Raw genomic sequence first — 21,332 nt, 5'->3', positions numbered from 1 at the left:
AACGTTAGAAAGTTCTAATCGGTGTTAAAAGATAGAGGAGAGTTTTCCGAATATAGTGGCCTGCAATTTATTAGTTGTTTTTGGTCCTAAATAGCAATAAATTGATGTCAAAGTTTAAAAAAGTGTCGACGTGCGCAGTTTCTGCGCAATATTTTTGTGTTTTTGCGAAAAGCTTTTTGTTCGGCACGAAAACTCTACCCAGGATCGGATTCTGTAGACATTTCTGAAGAAGAAACGGCCCGGCAAAAGTGTCGGAACGATATACATTTCGAGTAGATCGAGAAAATGTTCGACGGCAACATGTACACGACGTTTTGCCGCCATGAGCTTCGCTGCTCGCTTCTCTCTGTCCGACAGGGCCGAAGCTACGCGTAATCAACACCGATGGAGGAATCCAATGGGGCACCCACTTTTCATAAATAATATTTGAATTTTTTGTAGTACTGTTTAGTTCTGTTTTTTTTTTACATATTTCTGTGGATAATAATCACCAAACTGTGATATATTTCACAAAAAAAATCACACCAGAGTATTTGGAGTTGGTAACGAAAGTATTCTAACACTAGTATAATTTTGGCTTCTACGCCGTATAATGAAATAAATATTTAAATATGTATTTAACAATATGTTTCAAGAAGTTTAACGTTTTGAAAATGATTATATATTCATGATCGAATTATCGTTATAATTTAAATGATAACTGTATACATGATATACTTGTAATTGGAACAAATTCAGAATAAAATGAATAGTTTTTGTTCATTATTTTTCTTTTATTATTTCTCCATTTTTAATTTATGATTCACAGTTTGGTGATTATTATCCATAAAAATATGTAAAAGAAGACAGCACATTGAAGTACTAAAAAAAATGGCACGCCCCACACGCTAAGTGGGTGCCCCATTGGATCCCTCCATCGGTGTTGATTACCCATAGCCACGGCCCTGTCGGACAGAGAGAAGCGAGCAGCGAAGCACATGGCGGCAAAACGTCGTGTACATGTTGCCGACGAACATTTTCTCGACCTACTCAAAATGTACATCATTCTGACACTTCTATCGGGCCGTTTCTTCTTCAGAAATGTTTACAGAATCCGATCCTGGGTAGAGTTTTCGTGCCGAACAAAGAACTTTTCGTAAAAATACAAAAATATTGCGGATAAACTGCACATGTCGACACTTTTTTAAACTTTGACATCAATTTATTGCTATTTAGGACCAAAAACAATTAATCAATTGCATGCCACTATATTCGGGAAACTCTCCTCTATCTTTTGAGACTGCTTAGAACTTCCTAGCGTTTGTACTTTTCATGCAATACCTCATTTTTGTCGAAAATTTTGGGTTTTCACAAAAGTTCGTTTATTTAAAAAACTGAGGGTGATGGAGCAATTCGGTTTTCGGATTCTTGTTCACGGAGTGAAGCTCTATAAGAATTTCATAGTGGCTATAGGAACCCAAAAATCGTGTCGGACAGTGTTATCAAAGAAAGTTGCAAACATACGAGACAGTGACTTTGAAAGTCAAAATAAAAAAAACGATTTTTAATTCAATCGTAATCCATTACGATTGAAAATAAAATTCCATATCTTTTAAATCTTTTAAGATATGTAATAGGATATAAAAGGATGTGGTCTATTCAAATCTGCAAGTTTTGTCTGATATGCTTCCCAAATCATCAAAATTGAGAAAATATTCGAAAAAATCGATTTTATAAGCATTTAATTAAATATTTTAATATCTAAAGGGTTGGGGCACATTTTTTATTAATAATTCTTATTACAAATTTTTTAGATTATTTTTTGATTAATTAGAATTTGCTCTAAAGAAATTCAAAAATCGAAAACAAGAGTCACCCTAATAATGTTCAAATAAGTTCAAATAACTCCTAGCATATTTTTTATGAATAAGGGGTACATTGGTCACTTAAATTTATTCCAATTATTTATCAACTGCATATGTAACTGTAACATATAAATATACATTTGAATATTTAATATTTGAACATAATTATATTTCAAACAATATTCAGTGGCTATATTAATATTGGAATACTTTTTGTTTGATCTTCCTCAAATTATATTATTTTCAGTACAGTTTGTATACCACAATTATATTTTATAACTTAATGTTACTTAAGACCAATCCTCCAATTTTAATTATAGTATTGTATTATTCACAAATATTTTTTATTTCATTATTGACATTCAAATATGAAAAACTAGTTAAAAGTTAACAATCATATTTTAAACTAAATTTGCTTTCGTAGTACAGTACAATAATAAAATATATTACCATAAAATATACATACTTACATGCATTTACATTACTTTTATCTTTTGTACACTTAAAATTGTAATAAGTAAAAACTTAAATACTAATTATTTAGATACATTATCTGGGATACTTATTTTTACAATTTTTATAAATAAATTACAATTAAAACCATTAGAATATTATGAAAAACTGCTGTGTCCAATTTCTATGAAAATAACTTTATTTACAGAAACTTTATTAATTATTAACAATAATCTAAATAATTTTTTAACATGATCGAATATTTTCTATGCATTTGTGGGTCTACATATTTCTTTAATCTTTTTACTGTATACTTGGAAGTAAAAATTATGAATAAGTCCCGCTGAAAAATATATATCTAGATAATTCATTTATAAATATTGGTCAATAATTTAATAATTCATATTTAAATAAATTTGTTCCCTCTTTGTTATTTCTATTTCAAAGAAGTTACAGTAATCTCTGCTTAATGGACTCAATCTTGAGACCAATATGCAAGTCATAAGTTCAAATGTAAAAGATTTTTTGTTACCTCCCAGTATACATACACATTCCGATCATCTTGTAGCATAATTTCTTCATATAAACATTCAATAAAAGAATAAATATCTTTACCAAATATTTAACGAAGTAGTAATAGATGTAAAATAAAATCTTAAAGTTCATTCGAGTATTAATATAAACACTTAAATATGTTTTCATGTATTCTCTGTGGGACTGATGAACAGTGCTGTTAAGGCAAATAATAGGAACACTAATCCTCCAATTATGGTGACTAAAAACAATAGAAAAAATTTTCAATTTGTTATTAATTTAATTATAAATAATAAAAATATATAATTTTACCTGTTCGTACTGAAATTTTTTGAGCTATCATTCTACCCCCTAATACTGCTAGTCCTGTACAAAATGTATGTCCTAATATTCCACCTATTATTACACCATAAACATCCTAGAATAATACCTCTGCTAGTATTTTGGAACAACATAAGCTGAAAATTTAAAAGGAATCAATTATTTAATACCTCTCTTGCTGCAAGTATAATAGTTGTAAGTTGAGAACGATCTCCCCATTCTGCTAAAAACGTCAGTGTAAATGATTGAAAAAATATCCTAAAAAGGAGCATTAGCGCATTAACTTTTGCAGTTTTTCTAATGACACCAGTCTCTGGATCCTGTACTAGTGTGTAATCTTGCACTGTTTCCTTTTCATACTGCAAATAATGTTATTTAATTTCTACATAAACTTTTTGAAGAGCTTTGAATTAATTGTTTTAGAAGAGCTACATTGAAAGAAATTTTTTAAATTTTCATATGCTATGAAATTAATTGTTACTGTAATACCTCATCTTCTCTTTTTTGTAAATCAGTCTGTACTTCTTCTAATTCTTCTTGCCCTTCTACCGCTGACATATAATAACCATCTCGTAACATTTTTAAACCAAATATAGCAAAAAGGACTGTAGAAATATAATATGTATAAGCTCGAGGAATTATAGTTACAGCATATCCAAAAATTACTGAAACAAAATTAAAATATTACCTTTCACGATTTCTTTTATTGAAAAAGACACAAATTACACACTTTTTAATGAAGACAGATATTTTTGTTGTGTTTAATCTTATTATAAATTTCAATAATTCTCAAAATATATTAAATATTTGTTTAAAGATAAAAACGTTTCCTTTATAATTAAAATAAATATTATCATTAAAAATGTACAAAACATTTTCATAAAAATAAATAGAATTTAATTAACAATATTAACAATATCTACTCTATTTATCTAGGCTATATTCTCTATATTTGAAATACTAATAACTAATTATTAATTTATTTTTGTTATCACAATATATTCACTCATTAACTTTCTTTTCATATCTATACTTTTATTTAAATTTAAAAAAAAAGCTTTAATCAGTTTATATTTGGATAATTCTAGTAATTAAGAAATATATCATAATTTAAATGTACAGTGAAATAAACATTCAAAATTTAATCCTACTATTACACAGAACATCCTACTATTGCCAAAGAAAAAAACTTGCATCTATGAAATTTAAACTTCATTTAAAATTATCCTATTTTGTGCGAAGCTATCTTATCTCGCACACTTTTTCTTATCATTCTCTTCATCTCACTCTCTCCAATCAAAACTTAAAACCTAAAGAGCCTATTATATTATAAGTATCATATATATTATTTATTGCTGTATTGACGCAAGCGATATTTCAAATTTTCTGTAAATTTAAAATAGCAGGCAGAAGCATTCTAAACATGTCTTCATAATTTTCTTTTCTAAATCATAAAATTTTCCTTTACATAATTTTTTCATATAATAAACAAATTTTGATATAAAAATACCTGAAAGTACAGTCATAAGAGCTAACGCACAAATTGCACCTACAAAAACAATCATTCGTGGATGTTTCATTGCCATAATTGCGGCAATAAAAAAAGTTTTGTCACCTAGTTCAGAAACGACTATGACTGACAAAGAAGCTATAAATGCATGTAAAAAACCGAGGCTATCCTTTGTTTGCGAGACCATCACATCATCGGGTTTCTAAAATTGATTATAAACGATATTACTACAAAACAAAGGAAATATAATATAAAAACATGAGATACATCACTTACACTCGATGTTAATAATACTTGATGTTTTTCATAGTAATGTTCGTTATCACCTGATACAATACTTAAAAGAAAAGTGCTCATTGCACAAATACTGAGAAAGTATTTGTTTGATGGTAAAAATCGATTGAAATCCATTGTAATTTTGATTAAATTTAATTTTTATACATTATACATTACTCTTAACCTCTCATCACAGATAACATAACAACAGATCACTCCTATTCTGTACAGGAGGGCTTGACTCTTACAGTAAATTTTAGGGGACTGTTTTGACTGCCATCTGAACTAACTGCAAATTTGGACAAACTAAAATTCAATATGGCGGTATAGAAGCGATACATAATTCAAATTCTGGATTCTAGAGCCAGAATGTATCAAGTATATTTTTTTTCGAAAATGGTTATGTACATTATCATATAAATAATGAAAAAGCAACCTAATTTCGAAAAAATGTACTTAATACAGTATAACACAGGGGAAAGGAAAACAATCATCAAAGTTAAAAACTAATATGGGAAACAAATTTTTTTTATTTTCTATTTTATAGTAGTATACAGCAAAAATTCCATTTCTAACATATAGTATAAGTATATGTATACGTATACGTATTTATTAAATTGATTTATTCGCTCCGATGTCTGCTGCTCCTGGCTGCGATGCCTTCGCTGTTACGTTGTCGATGTTAGGATGGATCAATCTAAAAGAATCTATCTAAAATAAAAATATATATACATATACTTTAAATACTATAATAAAGATATATGAGACTATATGGGAAATAAAAATAAGTGTGACTTATTGCTTATGTCCAGTATATCTCGTCCGCGTTACATAACCAGCTCAAGACTACTCGAGACTGGCGGGAATGGCGTTGCGTCGGCACATGATCTACTACGGGTGGGTAGCCATATTGAATTTTAGTTCGTCCAAGTTTGCAGCTAGCTCAGATGGCAATCAGAATCGTGCCCCAAAAATTTACTAAGAGTCAAGCTCCCCTGGTAGCCTGGTAGCAGCCAGCAGAGGCCGTCAACTCCCACACTCAGTGGGAGCACTTTTTTAACTGCCATCTGAACTAGCTGCAGACTTGGATAAACTAAAATTCAATATGGCTGGCCTCACTCTCATTCCAGTAAATGCCTAGTCTATGTTTGTGCATTCAAAATATTTTGAGATAACCTCTCGAGATAATGTTTAATGTAAAAATTAAATTCTTATCATAAAATTGTAGTCGAATAATGGATCATGAAGAAGAGTTTCTTAACACATTCTTTACATATGTTGCTCAATTGTGTATTGATAAAGCAAAAGAATTAGTTGTAAGTAAACTCTTAAAAATTGTTTTTAAATAACTTTGAAATAATTTAATATCTAAGATATTTAAATATTTATTAATAAATAATTTATTTACGCAAAGAATAACGAACTAATTTTATTGTGTAATGTTTATGAATAATATTTCATAAACATTACAGTCATAAAAATATATATATTTTTAGGAAAAAGAACGTGGATCATTTCGTCAAACACAGTTAGGTCCATGGGGAATGTTACTTATGCATTTACCGCAAATAGCAGTAGCAGAACATTCGTATGCAGACTTGGGTTTTCTTCACACTAAAAATAGATTTTTAAGAAAAGATGTATGTAGAATGTATTGATATTATACTCAAAATACTTATTTGTTGTACTATCACATTTATATAACATTTATTTTTAATTCATACAGAACTCATTGAGGACAGCATATGAATCCTCCAAATTAGAACTAAAAAGGATAGAAGAAATGACCAGAGGAACTACTTCTATTGGTACAACAGTTGCAGAAGTCTCTAATCAGCTATGTCAATACATTACAGCTAAAATACAATTGATAGATTTGTTAGTATATATATAATTCTTTAATTTGTTGTTCAAGATTTTTGTTTATTGTCTTTCCATTTCAGCTATGAGAAAATGTACCATATGAGTATACACAGTAAAGTCATGAAATATCAGGAATTATTACAGTGCATAGAAGGAATTGTAGAAGCTCATTTGATGTCCTGTTCACATTTAGCCTTAACTGCTGTTAAGGCAAGCTTAACGTAAATAGTTTTCCTTCTTCATTTATTGTAACACATTTCTTACATATTTTTCATACGATGATATGACTGGTAGTGTGAAAATTACTAGTATGTTGTTACTAGTATGTGACTAATTTTCAGAATATTTCATGTATGTTTAAACATTTATTTTGATTAGTTTAGAATGTGAAATATTAGTACAATTGACAAAAGCACAAGTTGAGCTTCAACATTGGAGATTTTTATCAACATTAATGTCTCTGTATGGTGCACAAACGCGAATGTCAGCATGGGAAAGAACCTTACAAAGTAAAGAGGTCGGTGATATAGTTGGGATTTAAGAAGAGTAAATACATATGCTTTTAAAACATAATGTTTTTAGTCATGGAAGTTGGGTTTTAGTGCAACTTTTTTAAAAGCAAATCAACAGCCTGCATTGTATCAATGGCTAGTTAAACTACGCAGTAGCATACTAGCTAAGTGTTCTCTATATTTTCATACCACCTTGAGTCAGCAAGCAAGTCCAGGGGAAATGAAAACTATTATGAGCAAACAAAATATGGATTATTATCACAAGTAATACATGCTCTTATAATTAATAAATGACATCACTTATTTAAATTATTGTTAAATAAGCACTAATTTGTTTTAATTTTAGAATACAGAGTTTTCAACGAAAACATGATGTTTTAGCAGTTCTAATAATGTTTGACTCTAGAGGAGTTGATGATTCGGGGTCAGGGTACAGACATCCTTCCAGAGAGCCAAATACTTCTGAACATTTCCCTGTTGTTCTCAGTTGTCCTAGTGTAAGTTTTTAATCTTATATAAATTATTACAACATGTGGATATGGAAGGATGCATATTTTGTAACTAGTATGTGACAACGTTTATGCTATATATATACATATGCTATAACGTATAAGAGCAATCCTTAAAAAATGTTTTCTATTTATAAATCTCTTTGTATAACAATATGCAAGTATTATTATATTTATTTTAGATGTTTGTACAACAATCGTTAATCCATTTGGACAATATACAAAAAAGAATTAAAGAACGACAAACAGAGCTTCTAACTATGGATAAGATTGTTTATTGTAAAAATGTAAAAGTATGTTCTAACATTAAATCCTTATTGATAAACTATGTACAAAGGGTACAATATATATTCTTTTTATAGGACCCATTTGTATATGCTATGTATAATACTGATCCTAGAATGACACTTGTCACTGTGTTTGAAAGTGGTAAGCAAAGAGATAAAGAATCTCATGTAACATCATTTATGACAGACTTATGTATGCAAATTCGATGTAACAAAGTGTATGAATTGCTGAAACTATCAAAATAAAAAGCCATAAAAATGAGTGCTTGAAAATATAAAAACACTAAGCAGAGCATAGAAATTACTTATCTTCATTGTTAGAAATAGTTAAGTGTTAATAAAATTTGTATTCTTGTTTATTAATATATTGATTTATTCATTATCCTTTTTAAAATTAAATGTTACAATAAGATATTTGAGTAAAAATATTTCTATGTTTATTAATTATACATATACATATATATACAAAATTCTATTTTAATTAAAAGTCAGAGAAATCTAGGCGTACATTAAATGTTTTATGTACTCAGTAAGTTGTAAAAATAAGATTTTGTGTATTACTGAAGATGCACAAATATATGCAAAGATAATATGGCACTAAGCCTTATTACAATAAGATAAAATTCTTAATGTTTCTTTTAAATGTTAAGTAAGGTTTTATAAAGACATAATTGCTCTTTTCACTGCTCGTTCTTTATGCTTTTTAGCCTTCTCTTTATGTTTATGGTTTTTAGTTGCGTCTTTGAATAATTGAATTCCTTCTTTTTCTTCTACAATCCGCAGGATGTGTAACATACCATGTAAATTGAATCCAATCATATCCTAAAAAAATTAATTTTAAACAATTGTACATATTCATTATAAAATTTGGCAGCTATAATTTCTGTTTAAAATGTTTTCTTACCCTCAGTTGAGAAACCTTTTTAATAGCTAATATTTTTACAGTTTCTAATGTATGTAAAAGTTCCGGATTTGATATAATTGGATTATGATGTGTTTCTACTAAACACAATGCTAATCTTGCTATTAACTCCGTTTGATGATCTGATTGCAACAACTTTGGTAACATTTTGAGAATGTCACAAGCAACAGAATACGGTAATAATAGCAATGCCTCTTCTAAATCGCTAAAAATCGTATAATAATTTATTTATCTCACATATGTTTTATATCAAAGATATATAGCAAGATAACTGTTCGAGTAGTTTAGTGATTTGATGATGTTTCTGTACTATTGTTTCTACCTTGCTCTGATGCGTTTAACTGTTTCCACGAAGTAATCTTCTATATTTGTACAATTGTAAGCTTGCATTTGTAAAGGAATAGCAGGTATTGTATTCGAAGTTGCTACTGTTGATAACTGTTCACTATATGTTTTAGATATTTCTAAACATTCCAATATTAATTCAGCCTAAAATTTATATTCGTAATACAAATTATGAATAGCTCGATAATATAATATATCTGTTTCGCAATGCGATTTATTAGTATTCACCCCTTTCTCGCTGGAAACCGTTTTTCTAGAAGGAAGCGATTGTTCTTTTCGTCCTGGAACGACAGTAGTTTCATCAGTAGCTAATTCATTTTCTTGACGTTCTCTTTCTTCTTCCTCTTCATCTTGTAGAACCAAAGGCTCTAAAGTTCGTTCATACATTCTAACAACCTTGTCAGAGCCACAGGATACAACGTGAATACCATTCGGTGAAATAGCACAAGACCATGCTTCTCCTGCATGTCCCTAATTAAATTTTTAAATTTAAAATTTAAACAATTTTTAGGAGTAATCACTTATTAGGCACATTATATTTATAGTGTTTATAAATTTGTCATTTTCGTGAGAAGTTACCTGTAACGTAACAATTTTTTGAAAAATATCAGCATCCCACTCCTTTACTTTTCCATCTTTTCCACAAGTAAAAAAATAATGAGTTCCAGGAACAAAGGATAATCCTGTTACAGAGTCGTCATGAGCAAATAATGATTTATGACAATCTCCGTAGTCTAAACCCCAAATTTTAATGTTTCTGTCAGCAGAACCAGTAGCAATAAGTGTCGAGTCACTGGATATATCCATACATAAGACTGGCAATTTATGTCCATAAAGTGAAATGAAGAACTGAAATAATATGATATATTGTCTTAATATTTTACATAACGTAGTTATTAAATATAAATGATATATATATATATATATATATATATATATATATATATATATATATAATAAACAATTACCTTAAATGTGTCAAGAAAAAAAATTTTTACTGTAGAATCAAGTAATGCAACAGCAACAAATTGATTATTAGGACTTATTCGTACACATAAAACACTATCTTCTAATTTCAAAGTTCTTGTATGCAAAACGGATAACACTTTTGCTTTTATTTCACTGTCAGAGTTTTCAGATTTGAAAATTTGGGCAAAATCCCAAAATTTGACGGTTTGGTCTCCTCCACCACTTACTACTCCTCTCTATAAAAATATAACAAATAATTACGAATTTGGAAAATTTCAAAAGTTATTTTAAAGTAAAATACATTAAATACAGGAAAATTAATTTTCGAAATTACCCTATTAGGAAATAAAGCAATGCTCCAAAGTTCTTTAGAATGTGCAGGTATTTCTTCTAATATGTCACCTGATACAATATCCACAATCAACATTTTACCATCCTTCAAACCTACAATTAAATGTCTGTCACCTGGTACAAACGTTGCTGTTAAAGCGTAACCACATTCTACAGTACGTATGCATGCTAAAGTTGGTCTAAATTTGAAAAATATATAATGTATCATTAATATTCTTTTTAAACATTAATAATAATATCCTTTTATAACACCTTCATACCTATTCCATAATTTCACAGAATCTCCGCTTGCCGTTGCAAAAGCTAAATTATCAGAACTGAAGCAAATTGCACGGACATTTGATCGGTGACCATGTTTTGTTACAAATCTTAAGAGTTTTGCTTCAACATTTTTTTCTTGTGTAAATATTGAATATAATTCAATGGAATTATTACTTAGTCCAATACATATCTGCAAAGAAGATGTAGAAAAAAATATTTTTAAATAGGTTTTATAAATAAAGTGAAATTTTTCTATCATTACTCACCCTAAGTTCGCCTCCTTTACCCATTACCATATGTAGAGATTTGGCTCTGGCAGATGTTTTAATTATAGGTAAACGTATAATCTCATCTTTTAATGTTGGTATCTCTGATAAATTTGCTTCCATAGTATTTCCATTTCTATTTAAAATATCAAGCAATAAAATTTTAAGATAATTATAAAATATCTAAGTGTATTAAAAATTTTAATAATATAGTAAAAATCTCTTAAATAAATATTTCTGCATACTTTTCTGCCTTTTTTCTTTCTCTTTCTAATCGTTTAAGTACATTTTCATTCATTCTGGTATCCGGTAATAATTGAAATAATTCGACAGTATTGTCTACACCATGACAGCCAATGACAGTTTGTGTTGAATCAACATCAAGAGATACAACTCTTCCATAACTGCTTCTCAAAATACTACCAGTCTTTTCACATTTTAGAGGATATATCTATTAAAATTAAATATGTCCATTAAATAAAAGAAATATGAGTGTATTGCAGATAAAAAAATATTGTTCAATAAACATATATACCAGATCATTAACTTCAACATCATCAGTAATTGTTAAATCTTGTAAATTAACGTCAAAGTCTGTGGCTGTAGTTTCAGTGAAATATATTTTCCACACTTGTAATTCATTATCTTTGCAACCAGTAATTAGATATTGATCATTTTTAGCTAATGCTAAAGACGAAACCTAAGATTCGTAAAATCATTATCATTAACAAGCTTTGTGATAAAGATGAAATTATACATATTCAACATTTACCTCTGATCTATGATTAACAAGAGTTCTAAAGTTATGTTCTGTGTTCAAATCCCAAAACTTTACAAAAGTATCTTTACTGGCACTAATGAGAATATTGTGATCTTTCATAAACACTAATTTGGTTATTACATGTTTATGTCCACTTAAGCGACATATTCCAGTTTCTGCAACCACATCCCATACAATAATATCTGTATCCTAGAAGAAGAGGAATGAAAATTAATACTTTAATAAATTATAATTAATATAAATAATAGCTTTCTTCAAATTGAGAGAGAAGAAAACATGATTTTCTAAAAACATGAATTTACATATTTTGCCTTATTGTAATATTTTATTTCTTCTTAACTGATAAAGATGCTTATACATAATGTTACGGTGATATTTAATATAGCGATGTGTAATGAAATAACCCTGTAAATTACTAAATGAAGTGTTCATTGAAAATGCTGCAATGTGTGATTTAGGATCCATAAAGAAAGTGCAACAATATCTTTACATTACATTCATGCATATCTCTTAGAATCTTTGTTGTTTGAATAATTATCAATAATATTGTATATATTACGCTAAGCAAGATATCTTACTTTTGAACCAGAGGCTAATCTGTGCCCTTGTTTATCATATACCAGGGTTGTAATCTCAGATCGATGACCAACAAATATGCTTATATTTTCACTTGATCTTAAATCAAATGTCTTTATAGTACCATCTGCATAGCCAACGGCCACATGGCGTTGATTTGGAGATGCAGCTAAACATGTAACATTGACTTTATCTCCTGATAATACTTGAGCCTAAAATAATAAATAATGAGAATGTAAATATTTTGTAATGGATGAAACATGTAGTTTTTTTATTTTACCTTCTCTCCTAAACGTAAATCCCATATGAAAACATGTTCACATGCTCCGACTGCTACAAATCTACCTTCTTGTCCTTCTAGTGTTACAAAAACAACATTACAAGCAGGACTGACAATTATATTTAAATTTCCGGCTGGTACATATCTTAAATATTGCTTCGTTAAACTCATATTTTACTCAATTGATATAATCTTATAATCTCAGGAAAGAATTTTACTTCTGCACATCAAATTATATGAATTTGTAGATTTTATACTACTAGACATTCATATTAAAAGTTTATCTCATTTGTAATTCATATTTAACGCACAGAGGCTTACTTATTTACAATATAATTTGATTGTTATTTCAGGTTAGACGCACGCATGGTCTTTTGACGCTGTGGTACAACCTGGTATAGTACCATACAGTTGTGCTTCAGCATATCCAGTAGAGTTCTTAGGCGCCTGACCGTTCTTGGAATTTCCAATCATTGGTGTCTAGTGTGCAATGGTGTCAAGGATTTTGCTCCAAGTGACGGAGGGGAGACCTCATAAATGGGATTGGACGATTCCAATGAATCGCCAATGGAAATCCTCATTCTTTCCTCACAGTTTTAATCAAAGAGCTGGGCTTTACGCGTTCGTTGGCTGGTCCGCCTTGCGCCAACTGAGCTCGCCTCTTATTGGTCAGTGTTTTTCGTTAATAACTCGTAAACAAAGCCGCGGATTACATTTTCACTAAGAAAAAAGTTACTTCAAATGACCTCAAAAATCCCTCATTTCCAGATTTCGAGACAATTTTGGGATACCTTGTATGGTCTAAGGGTAGGCTACTTATAGATTGTAGATACGCTCATCATGAACATAGCCCCAGAACTTTTGTATATAGTGAATATAGCTTTGGAACTACATAGCTATATAAATTTTTCGCGGCTTCCACGAGAGAACAAATTAAAAGTACAGACGTATTAGTTTTTCGTAAGTATTTGATGTATCAATAGTTATTATACGTATGAAAATTGAAAAGTACAAATAATATAACGTTTAAAGCAGAGTCTACAATGTAGCTTTACTAATGAATATGAATAGAAAACATTTCGATTGGAATACTGAATGAAATTCTTCCTTTTCCTTCGAAGCAACCAATTTCAACAAATTAGACTCGCAAGTTACATTTGTATTTTACTATTGAAACTTCTCGATATTTAATATTGATAGTATAGAATATGTTTCAAATGCGTAAAATCATTTAGAATGTTCTATCCTCATCAAAGGCCGGAAATATCAACTTAAAAGAGAAAGTGCTCTGTGAGCACACAGTGCATGTTTAAAATGGAATATCATTGTTTTGACAGAATATACATATTTAATAGATATAGTTACAAATTATTTGTGGAACATTTCTGTAACAATGTATGATCATAAAATTTATCAAGCATTTTATAACAGTTTAAGATTCAGGAAAGTAGAAATTATATATATAAATAATATATATACAGTATTAATTTATTTTATTTCATTCATATAAAAATTATTTTTCGTTATGTAAAATTTGCTTTAAAGATGATAAAGTAGGAAACAGAAATAGGAGGGTGAATATATTTCGTAATTATATAACAATGATCGTTTTTTTTTGTATTATTTAATACAAAGGAACTGTAGAAAAGATTACATTATAATGTACATACATGTATTTCAAGAGACAGTCAAATCTTCATTGGAATCAATCACTTGTGCTCAGGTGGTATAAATTCCTTGAATCACATTATAAATTACTTTTATAAAACAGTGAACAAAAAGGCACTGTTAAAAATTATTTTTCCATCATCTCCCAAACGCATAATTTTAATTTTTACAATATTAACACTTCAACAATTTTCTCTCATTCATTTTAAATAATATAATAACATGACAATAACTTCACTATGGTTTGTACATTTTGTTTAATATGTCAAAAGTTTCACATATTTTAGATATTCACATGAAATTTAACAGCATTGAACATTTTAAGGTGTATATTACTTACTAATTATGAAATTACCGACACTATTAATAAATACTCTAAATAACAGGTTTTTACATTTTTTTAATGTATGAAATCATAATTATATTTTTTGCTGTCAAATTATACAAATATTACAAATTAAATATATTATTGAAGAACTATTACATTTACATCACTAACATGGTATAAATTTATGTTTTTAACAGTGTATCGTTCTTAGCTTTTATATGATTTATCACTGTATTTATATGCATAAACATTATATTATATGAAAAGCATATATAAAACACATAGAGTTTTCTATACAGTAGCAGCAAGATACTTCTGCATTGTATGTGAAAATTTAAAATCTTTATGTACAATACTAAAAATGTATTAGGCAATCTTTATGCGTCATTCTCTGATTGAGGCTTGACAATTTGTTCTCCAACTTGAACTGGTTGGACTAATGAGTTTTGAAACCACATCATCCAGTTGCTTAAATAATGACCTCCTAACTGATTATCAGGATTCTCCTTTATCTGCACATTGTTTAGCTCTTCAAAATTGCGAATGGTTTGAAGTTCAGTGAAATTGTTATTCATTGAATGACTTCCATGCATTCTTACCTCCCTTTTTCTAAAAGCATCTTTTACTAACCTTTGTCTACGTTCCTCTTCTGTTTCAATAGCAGATCTAGTAAATCTCATTTCTCTAACTCTCAAAGCATCTCTCTTTAATCTTTCTTTTCTTTCTTCTTGCGTTTCTTTAGCATACTGATTCAACCGTGCTTCTCGCCGTTTTGCTGATTCCCTGTTTAGTCTTTCTCTTCTTTGTTCAGGTGTTTCAGTAGCATATAATGAAAGCCTTTTCATTCTTCTCCTTTCTGCTTCACGATCTAGTCTTTTTCTTCTATCTTCTGGTGTTTCATTATACATTCTGTATTCTCTTTTCCTTGCTGCCTCTGCGTCTAATCTTTTCCTTCTTTGCTCCGGTGTTTCATAATACATCCTCATTTCCCTTCTTTTCGCTGCTTCTTTTGCTAACCTCTGGAGACGTTGCTCTTCGCTTTCTTGTTCATATAACTTCTTTCTCTTCTCCCTCATGCACTCTGCTTTCCTGCGTAGTTTCTCTTTATACTCTTGTAGCGATCTTATTTTTAATTCTTTTTTACATCTTCCAGATTTACTTTCCTTAGTTTTCAAATTGTTATCAATTTCTAACGTCTGTTCTCCCTGTTCGGTTAATGGTGTTATTGTAGCTTCAATTACAGTAGAAATTTCTACTTGCTCTTTGTTATTGTTGGAAATATTTGAACGATCATTTTCATTTCCCACATTGCATAGCCATCCTGTAGTGTAAACTGTTTCATGATCTATTTCATCTTCTTTCTTTATATTTAAGTTTAATCCTAGTAGTTCGCTCGCTATAGTAATCGTTGAGATACTGTAATTAGCTGTTTGTATTTGTTCATTCTGATCAATAAAAACTTCTGCAATTTCATTTGTTGGTTTTTGTATTTCAATATTCACATTTTCATAATCCAAATTCTGTAAATAAGTTGATTCATTCAAAATTCCATTAATGCTACAATTTTCATTCTGTTCAGTAGGATTTAATGTAGAGTTTATATTATTTAAGTTGCTTGTATTCGTATTTGCTTCTTTGTGATTATTGGTAGCGCTATATGTTTTACTTTCTTTGATTTCAATAGCACAGAAATGTTGGGCTGCATTAATTATTTCAATATCATTGAAATCTGCCTCGCGTTTGTTACTCTCCTGTTTAATATATACTGGAATAAAGTCTATGGAACAATCTCTTATTTGTACACTGGTTTCACTTAATTCCATGACCTTATAATCCAGCCAACAACAGTAAATACTGAAATAAAAAAAATTCATTAGCGATAAGTAAAGTTTCAAAACTAAATAGTTTTGGAATTTATACAGCCGATAGTAGAAAAATTGTATTGGCATAAAGTGTATGGAATTGCAAACGATAATATATTTTAAATATTTGATTATGAATTTAGGAATTTGGTACTTCATAGAACAGTTGAAATTAGTAAAAATATGAACATACTATTTGACGCACACAATCGATTCATTACCTGTTTGTTCTTTTAATAAAATAGAAACATAGGAAACAAAAAGAATAAAAGATTTAAAAATGTCTGTTCTTTGATCGCTTATATTATTAATCTTTGATAAAATTGCTCGATATAATCGTTAGTAAAGTGTTAATTCTATTTTCATGTTTTTCGATGATTCGACCCATTGTTCAAAATTATTTTCATTTATTTATTACGAATTCGTATGTAATTTCATTATTCTATACTATCAAGGATGTAACACTGCTTTACAGTCTCTGAATTAGTTGAAAAGATTATAGACGTTACACGAAAATGTGGATTACAAAAAAAAACATGATTATAAGAACGTGGATTTATTGATTTTAAACTCGTAGTAAGTTTATTTTTTATTTTCAGATGAAGTACTTCAGTCAATTATTACTTAAAACATAAATTTCACCTGTGTATCGTCTGCTTATGACAGTTGATCTGGAGGTGATACTGCAAATGTTTAGAACATGTTCATATTTTGCTGCAAATTGCAGAGTTTCAACCGTATTCTTTCCTTTGCGTGTCACATGTTAGTATAGTATGATAGACGAGACGAGTCAATATCCATAAATTCGAACGATTGTTTTTATTCGAAATTAATTCGCACTGCGAACTATTTGCCGCTCGTCCATCCGCATCGGTCGACATGAGGTTTGTTCGCATCGACTGTACTCACTGCACTTGCGCAAAAAGTGCAAACAACCATTGGCTGATTCCTGTGGATCTGAAAAACTGGTCGATGTTTTTCACACGAATGTTGAAAACGACAGGCTAATCAAACAAAAATGATTTAAAATTATGTAGTGCACATGTAGTACATATTAATAAGAATACGCATGCGTAAAACAACACATGGTGTACATTATGGTATATACTAAACAATATCGAATTTGAAATTTCTTATTTCTATCTACAAATATTTTATCGCCAGTTAAGAAGTTGGTTATAGTCTCCGCAATATTAACAGTTTGGTAGGCAAATCTGTACTCGTTTAATTTACATTATCCTCGATAAAATTACTCTTGGTTATTTTATTGTATTATAAAACAATTAAAAAAAATTCGATATACGTACTTAGAAATGATGGGAAGTACGATAGAAACTTTGTTCATTTTACAAATCTGATATATTAATTAGAATTAGAATACAGTATGCTTCTTTCGAATGCAATCATTTCTCAGAGAAACATTTATCTTAGCTGCATATAGGATCAAAAATGTACATTATTTAGGCAGTTGTATTGTATTAATCTCCGATTAATCTAATATTCTAGTATACATATTTACGCGTTTAAATCAACTCTTCGTATGACTCGATTACTTTTAATAGTAAACAGTAAAGTTTGAAAGTATTTTAACTTTTTCAAAGTAGAATAACTGTTACTGCCTAACTAGAAATTTTTGCCGTTTTTAAGAAAAGTAAAAATTACGTGTTTATGCATAAATATATGGAATAAAAGTTTCAGTCGATTTATAATTATTTTATTAAAATAGAAGAGTTAAGTGTCTAGAGACAACTGTTACACCAGAGCCAATTGAAAATTTTAATAGTTTCATTCAAGCCCTGACTTTCACCCCCTCGATGTGAAAGTCGGCCTATAACAGAAAATATACGTCGAATATTTTTACAGAAACTATCTTTCGCACAAGTTCCATTAAAATCAGTTTGTATAACAAACAAATAATAAGTTCTTCAACAATTTCCTTCAAATTTCAATGAAATTTTAATTAAAAACGTCCCTTCGAGTGCACATTCCATTGAAATATTGTCTCTTTCTCCAACCTTTAGAGGCGCGAGAATATTTGCTGTATCGTTACGGCCGATCCAGAGTAAAGCGCAGAAATAAATTCTATCGTTGTTTGTTGCCAAACATGAAAACGATCATAAATTTTGTCCATTCGGTCTATTAGCACAGCTCCGTTAGAAACAAGTCTGATCGATACTCTCCTATCTCGTTCGTCGTAGCTCCAACACAAGCTGTACCATTAGTACTTAACGATTCCTTGTTCTGCGTGCTCTTATATCGTGCTGTATTATTTCGAACTCGTTTCTTTGCCAATAAATGTCGTCGGTTTCGGTGGTAAAGAGGGAACACGGGAACAGCATCCGAATGGGCCAGCCCTATTCGCATGAGAATCTTCCTCGGCCATGGCGAATGTATAACGTCGCGGCGGGACAGTGCACCAGCCTGACGGTGGTTTTTGTCGGGCACTACGTGCTCTGATAATTAAGACATTTCCATTTAGAGTTGACGTCCGTTGACGTGGAGATCTGCGCCTGACGTGGCGTACGTTTTCGGCGGTCCGCATTACAGAAAAACTTAATCCTCATGCATTGTCTTGATAATTAATGGTGTATGATCGAGAGCCCCGTTCCTGGAACGACGGAAGATCGAGGAGCGAGGGAAGAAACGATACGTGTATATCTACCGCGAGAAAGATTTATTAGTATCGCGTAATAGCGAGAGAACCGCAGGGCAATACCCCTGTTCGTTCAGACATCGTCAGGCATTTAAGGAAATAATTGGGAGGATTGTGTTTTGCGTATCTTCGCCCGAAAGATCGACTTTTTGGGCAACAATTAATCTTCCCTGCTTCGACGTGTCTCCGATTTGTTCAATGTTCTTGCTCTGCTACGTCTGCGCGAACCTTTCTAGGTAGATTGCTACAAAAATGCAGATGCAGACGTACACGCACGGGAATAAGCGCAATGTGGCTTCTAAATGAGCCGTTTATTTTGAAAGTGGCATAAGTCACATTTTCAAAAAAATCGAGGTAATGATAACACTAATTAGATTGGACGGTATCTTTTCATTTTAAAAAAATTTGCAATCAATAAGTTGAGGACTATTGAGATTTGTTCGAGAGAAGTTTTGCTAATTAACGGTATATCAAACATGTTTATTTTGAAAGTGGCGTAAGTCGCTGTACTCGGGAAATTAATTGCGGGGCTTAGTGTAAAAGAAATAGAAACGTGTGATAAGTGTGTGCGAAGTATTGTTTTGAATTATTTTCAGTATTTTTAAAAAAGTTGCGATCACTGGACTTATTTTTACAAGTGCAAAAGAATAGTGCAGTTTTGTAAATTATATTAGAGTGATGTGGCGGCTACCTCCAGACCCGCCAGCAGATGGCTATAAAATGTTTTATAAACTAACTTTAGATGAAAAAGATGAATTTTTAACTTTGGATTTGTCACTAAAAAGAGGAAGACCTAGGCGTTATTCACAAATAGAAATGGATCCGTCATACGCTAGATCTCGTCCTGTTTCTTCAGCAAAATACAAAGACATGATGGACTAGCTTAATTGTATACCCCCAATATACCAGTTATTTTTAAAATTTGAAACAAAACACGATTTCCGAGGACTTAATCACTCCTATTGATGACGAAAATTAAATTGAACTGATGTATTTTCATATAAATTACTTATACTTATGTTTCAAAATGTACTAATTATTTTTGTATTTTATGAATATTAAAATAAAAAATACTTAAATCAAACCTTTATATTAAATTTGTTCATGGTATAAATTATTATTATATATGTAATTTATTCAACAATTTTAGTTAATCACTGTCCTTTCAAAACATCACTTCAGTAAAATACGTCGGACAAAATTAATATATGTCAGTCATTTTTCTAAGCTATTTATTTTGAAAGTGCTATAAGTCATTTTACCGTAATGAAAAGTGGTGACTTTTTAATGTTTATAGGAAATTATTTATACTGAGAAAAATATCAGTATCCTGAGATAACAAGTACAAGTAAATCTTCTCGAAAGTTAGCATCCATATTTTTAAACGTGTTAAAACGCAAACCCTTAAATATATCGACTTAAAAACAAAGTTACTTATGCCACTTTCGAAATAAACGGCTCAAATATTAGATGGAAATCTGGGTCCTTGCATTTATAGTTCTAAGTTATCGTTGATCGTTTCTCACGGAAATTGCAATTTTTATAAGTAGGTACAGAGAATTGTACAAAACGAATGTACAACGAAGATGAATTTATGTCGACGGACATAAGAGCATTAGTTAACGTATAGAAAAATTATTTAAGGAAATTACATTTTTTCTTAATGTTCGTACTTACATATCCTATTTTATTTTCAAAGTAACACGACCGTTAACTGCTGTAGCTGTATAACTGTTTAGACAATATTTGTCACGTTAAGTGCTAGCGACATACAAATGTTTGAGTTTTTATGCATTTACATTTCGTTCGTATAAAAGTTATAAATCGATCTGTTGCATTTTAGTATTTGTTTCTTCTTTATATTGCAAACTGATCGCGAATACTTTAAAGTGTTTTATAAAACTAGCGACATATCTATGTTTTGTACCTACATTAATACCTACACTAAAATTCAATTAACG

General features: G+C 30.0%; 4 protein-coding genes and 2 long non-coding RNA genes across 6 annotated transcripts; 2 read left to right on the top strand and 4 right to left on the bottom strand.

The window, feature by feature from the left end:
- Positions 1-2,478: 2,478 nt before the first annotated feature.
- LOC117218274 (putative divalent cation/proton antiporter TMEM165) lies at positions 2,479-5,199 on the bottom strand. Its single transcript, XM_033466559.2, has 6 exons — positions 4,939-5,199; positions 4,663-4,864; positions 3,642-3,817; positions 3,323-3,511; positions 3,144-3,249; positions 2,479-3,072 (listed from the first exon to the last, which is right to left on the bottom strand). The coding sequence occupies exons 1-6, from the start codon at positions 5,071-5,073 to the stop codon at positions 2,996-2,998; spliced, it is 885 nt and encodes a 294-aa protein (XP_033322450.2). The 5' UTR covers positions 5,074-5,199; the 3' UTR covers positions 2,479-2,995.
- Positions 5,200-5,448: 249 nt separating this feature from the next.
- LOC117218275 (uncharacterized) lies at positions 5,449-5,991 on the bottom strand. The gene is made up of 2 exons (XR_004489745.2): positions 5,734-5,991; positions 5,449-5,649 (listed from the first exon to the last, which is right to left on the bottom strand). It is a non-coding gene; the product is annotated as an uncharacterized LOC117218275 (long non-coding RNA).
- Positions 5,992-5,996: 5 nt separating this feature from the next.
- LOC117218276 (KICSTOR subunit 2) lies at positions 5,997-8,472 on the top strand. Its single transcript, XM_033466560.2, has 9 exons — positions 5,997-6,254; positions 6,435-6,578; positions 6,665-6,816; positions 6,882-7,022; positions 7,180-7,318; positions 7,384-7,577; positions 7,660-7,810; positions 8,005-8,115; positions 8,185-8,472. The coding sequence occupies exons 1-9, from the start codon at positions 6,174-6,176 to the stop codon at positions 8,353-8,355; spliced, it is 1,284 nt and encodes a 427-aa protein (XP_033322451.2). The 5' UTR covers positions 5,997-6,173; the 3' UTR covers positions 8,356-8,472.
- A 51-nt stretch (positions 8,473-8,523) lies between these two features.
- LOC117218277 (WD repeat-containing protein 3) lies at positions 8,524-13,257 on the bottom strand. The gene is made up of 14 exons (XM_033466563.2): positions 12,861-13,257; positions 12,583-12,792; positions 11,996-12,193; positions 11,759-11,923; positions 11,469-11,674; positions 11,224-11,359; positions 10,957-11,147; positions 10,680-10,875; positions 10,345-10,581; positions 9,956-10,225; positions 9,605-9,847; positions 9,354-9,520; positions 9,014-9,236; positions 8,524-8,931 (listed from the first exon to the last, which is right to left on the bottom strand). Exons 1-14 carry the CDS (start codon positions 13,029-13,031, stop codon positions 8,767-8,769), a joined length of 2,778 nt encoding a protein of 925 aa, XP_033322454.2. The 5' UTR covers positions 13,032-13,257; the 3' UTR covers positions 8,524-8,766.
- A 163-nt stretch (positions 13,258-13,420) lies between these two features.
- On the top strand, positions 13,421-13,949 carry LOC117218278 (uncharacterized). The gene is made up of 2 exons (XR_004489746.2): positions 13,421-13,528; positions 13,629-13,949. It is a non-coding gene; the product is annotated as an uncharacterized LOC117218278 (long non-coding RNA).
- A 516-nt stretch (positions 13,950-14,465) lies between these two features.
- Positions 14,466-17,621, bottom strand: LOC117218286 (uncharacterized). Its single transcript, XM_033466571.2, has 2 exons — positions 17,361-17,621; positions 14,466-16,710 (listed from the first exon to the last, which is right to left on the bottom strand). Exon 2 carries the CDS (start codon positions 16,677-16,679, stop codon positions 15,234-15,236), a length of 1,446 nt encoding a protein of 481 aa, XP_033322462.1. The 5' UTR covers positions 16,680-16,710; positions 17,361-17,621; the 3' UTR covers positions 14,466-15,233.
- Between the last annotated feature and the right edge of the window lie 3,711 nt (positions 17,622-21,332).

Source organism: Megalopta genalis, chromosome 2, assembly GCF_051020955.1.
Source record: "Megalopta genalis isolate 19385.01 chromosome 2, iyMegGena1_principal, whole genome shotgun sequence".
Taxonomy (NCBI): Eukaryota; Metazoa; Arthropoda; class Insecta; order Hymenoptera; family Halictidae; genus Megalopta; species Megalopta genalis.
The sequence above is the reverse complement of the archived record's forward strand: the minus strand, read 5'-3'. Positions and strand labels throughout refer to the sequence as shown.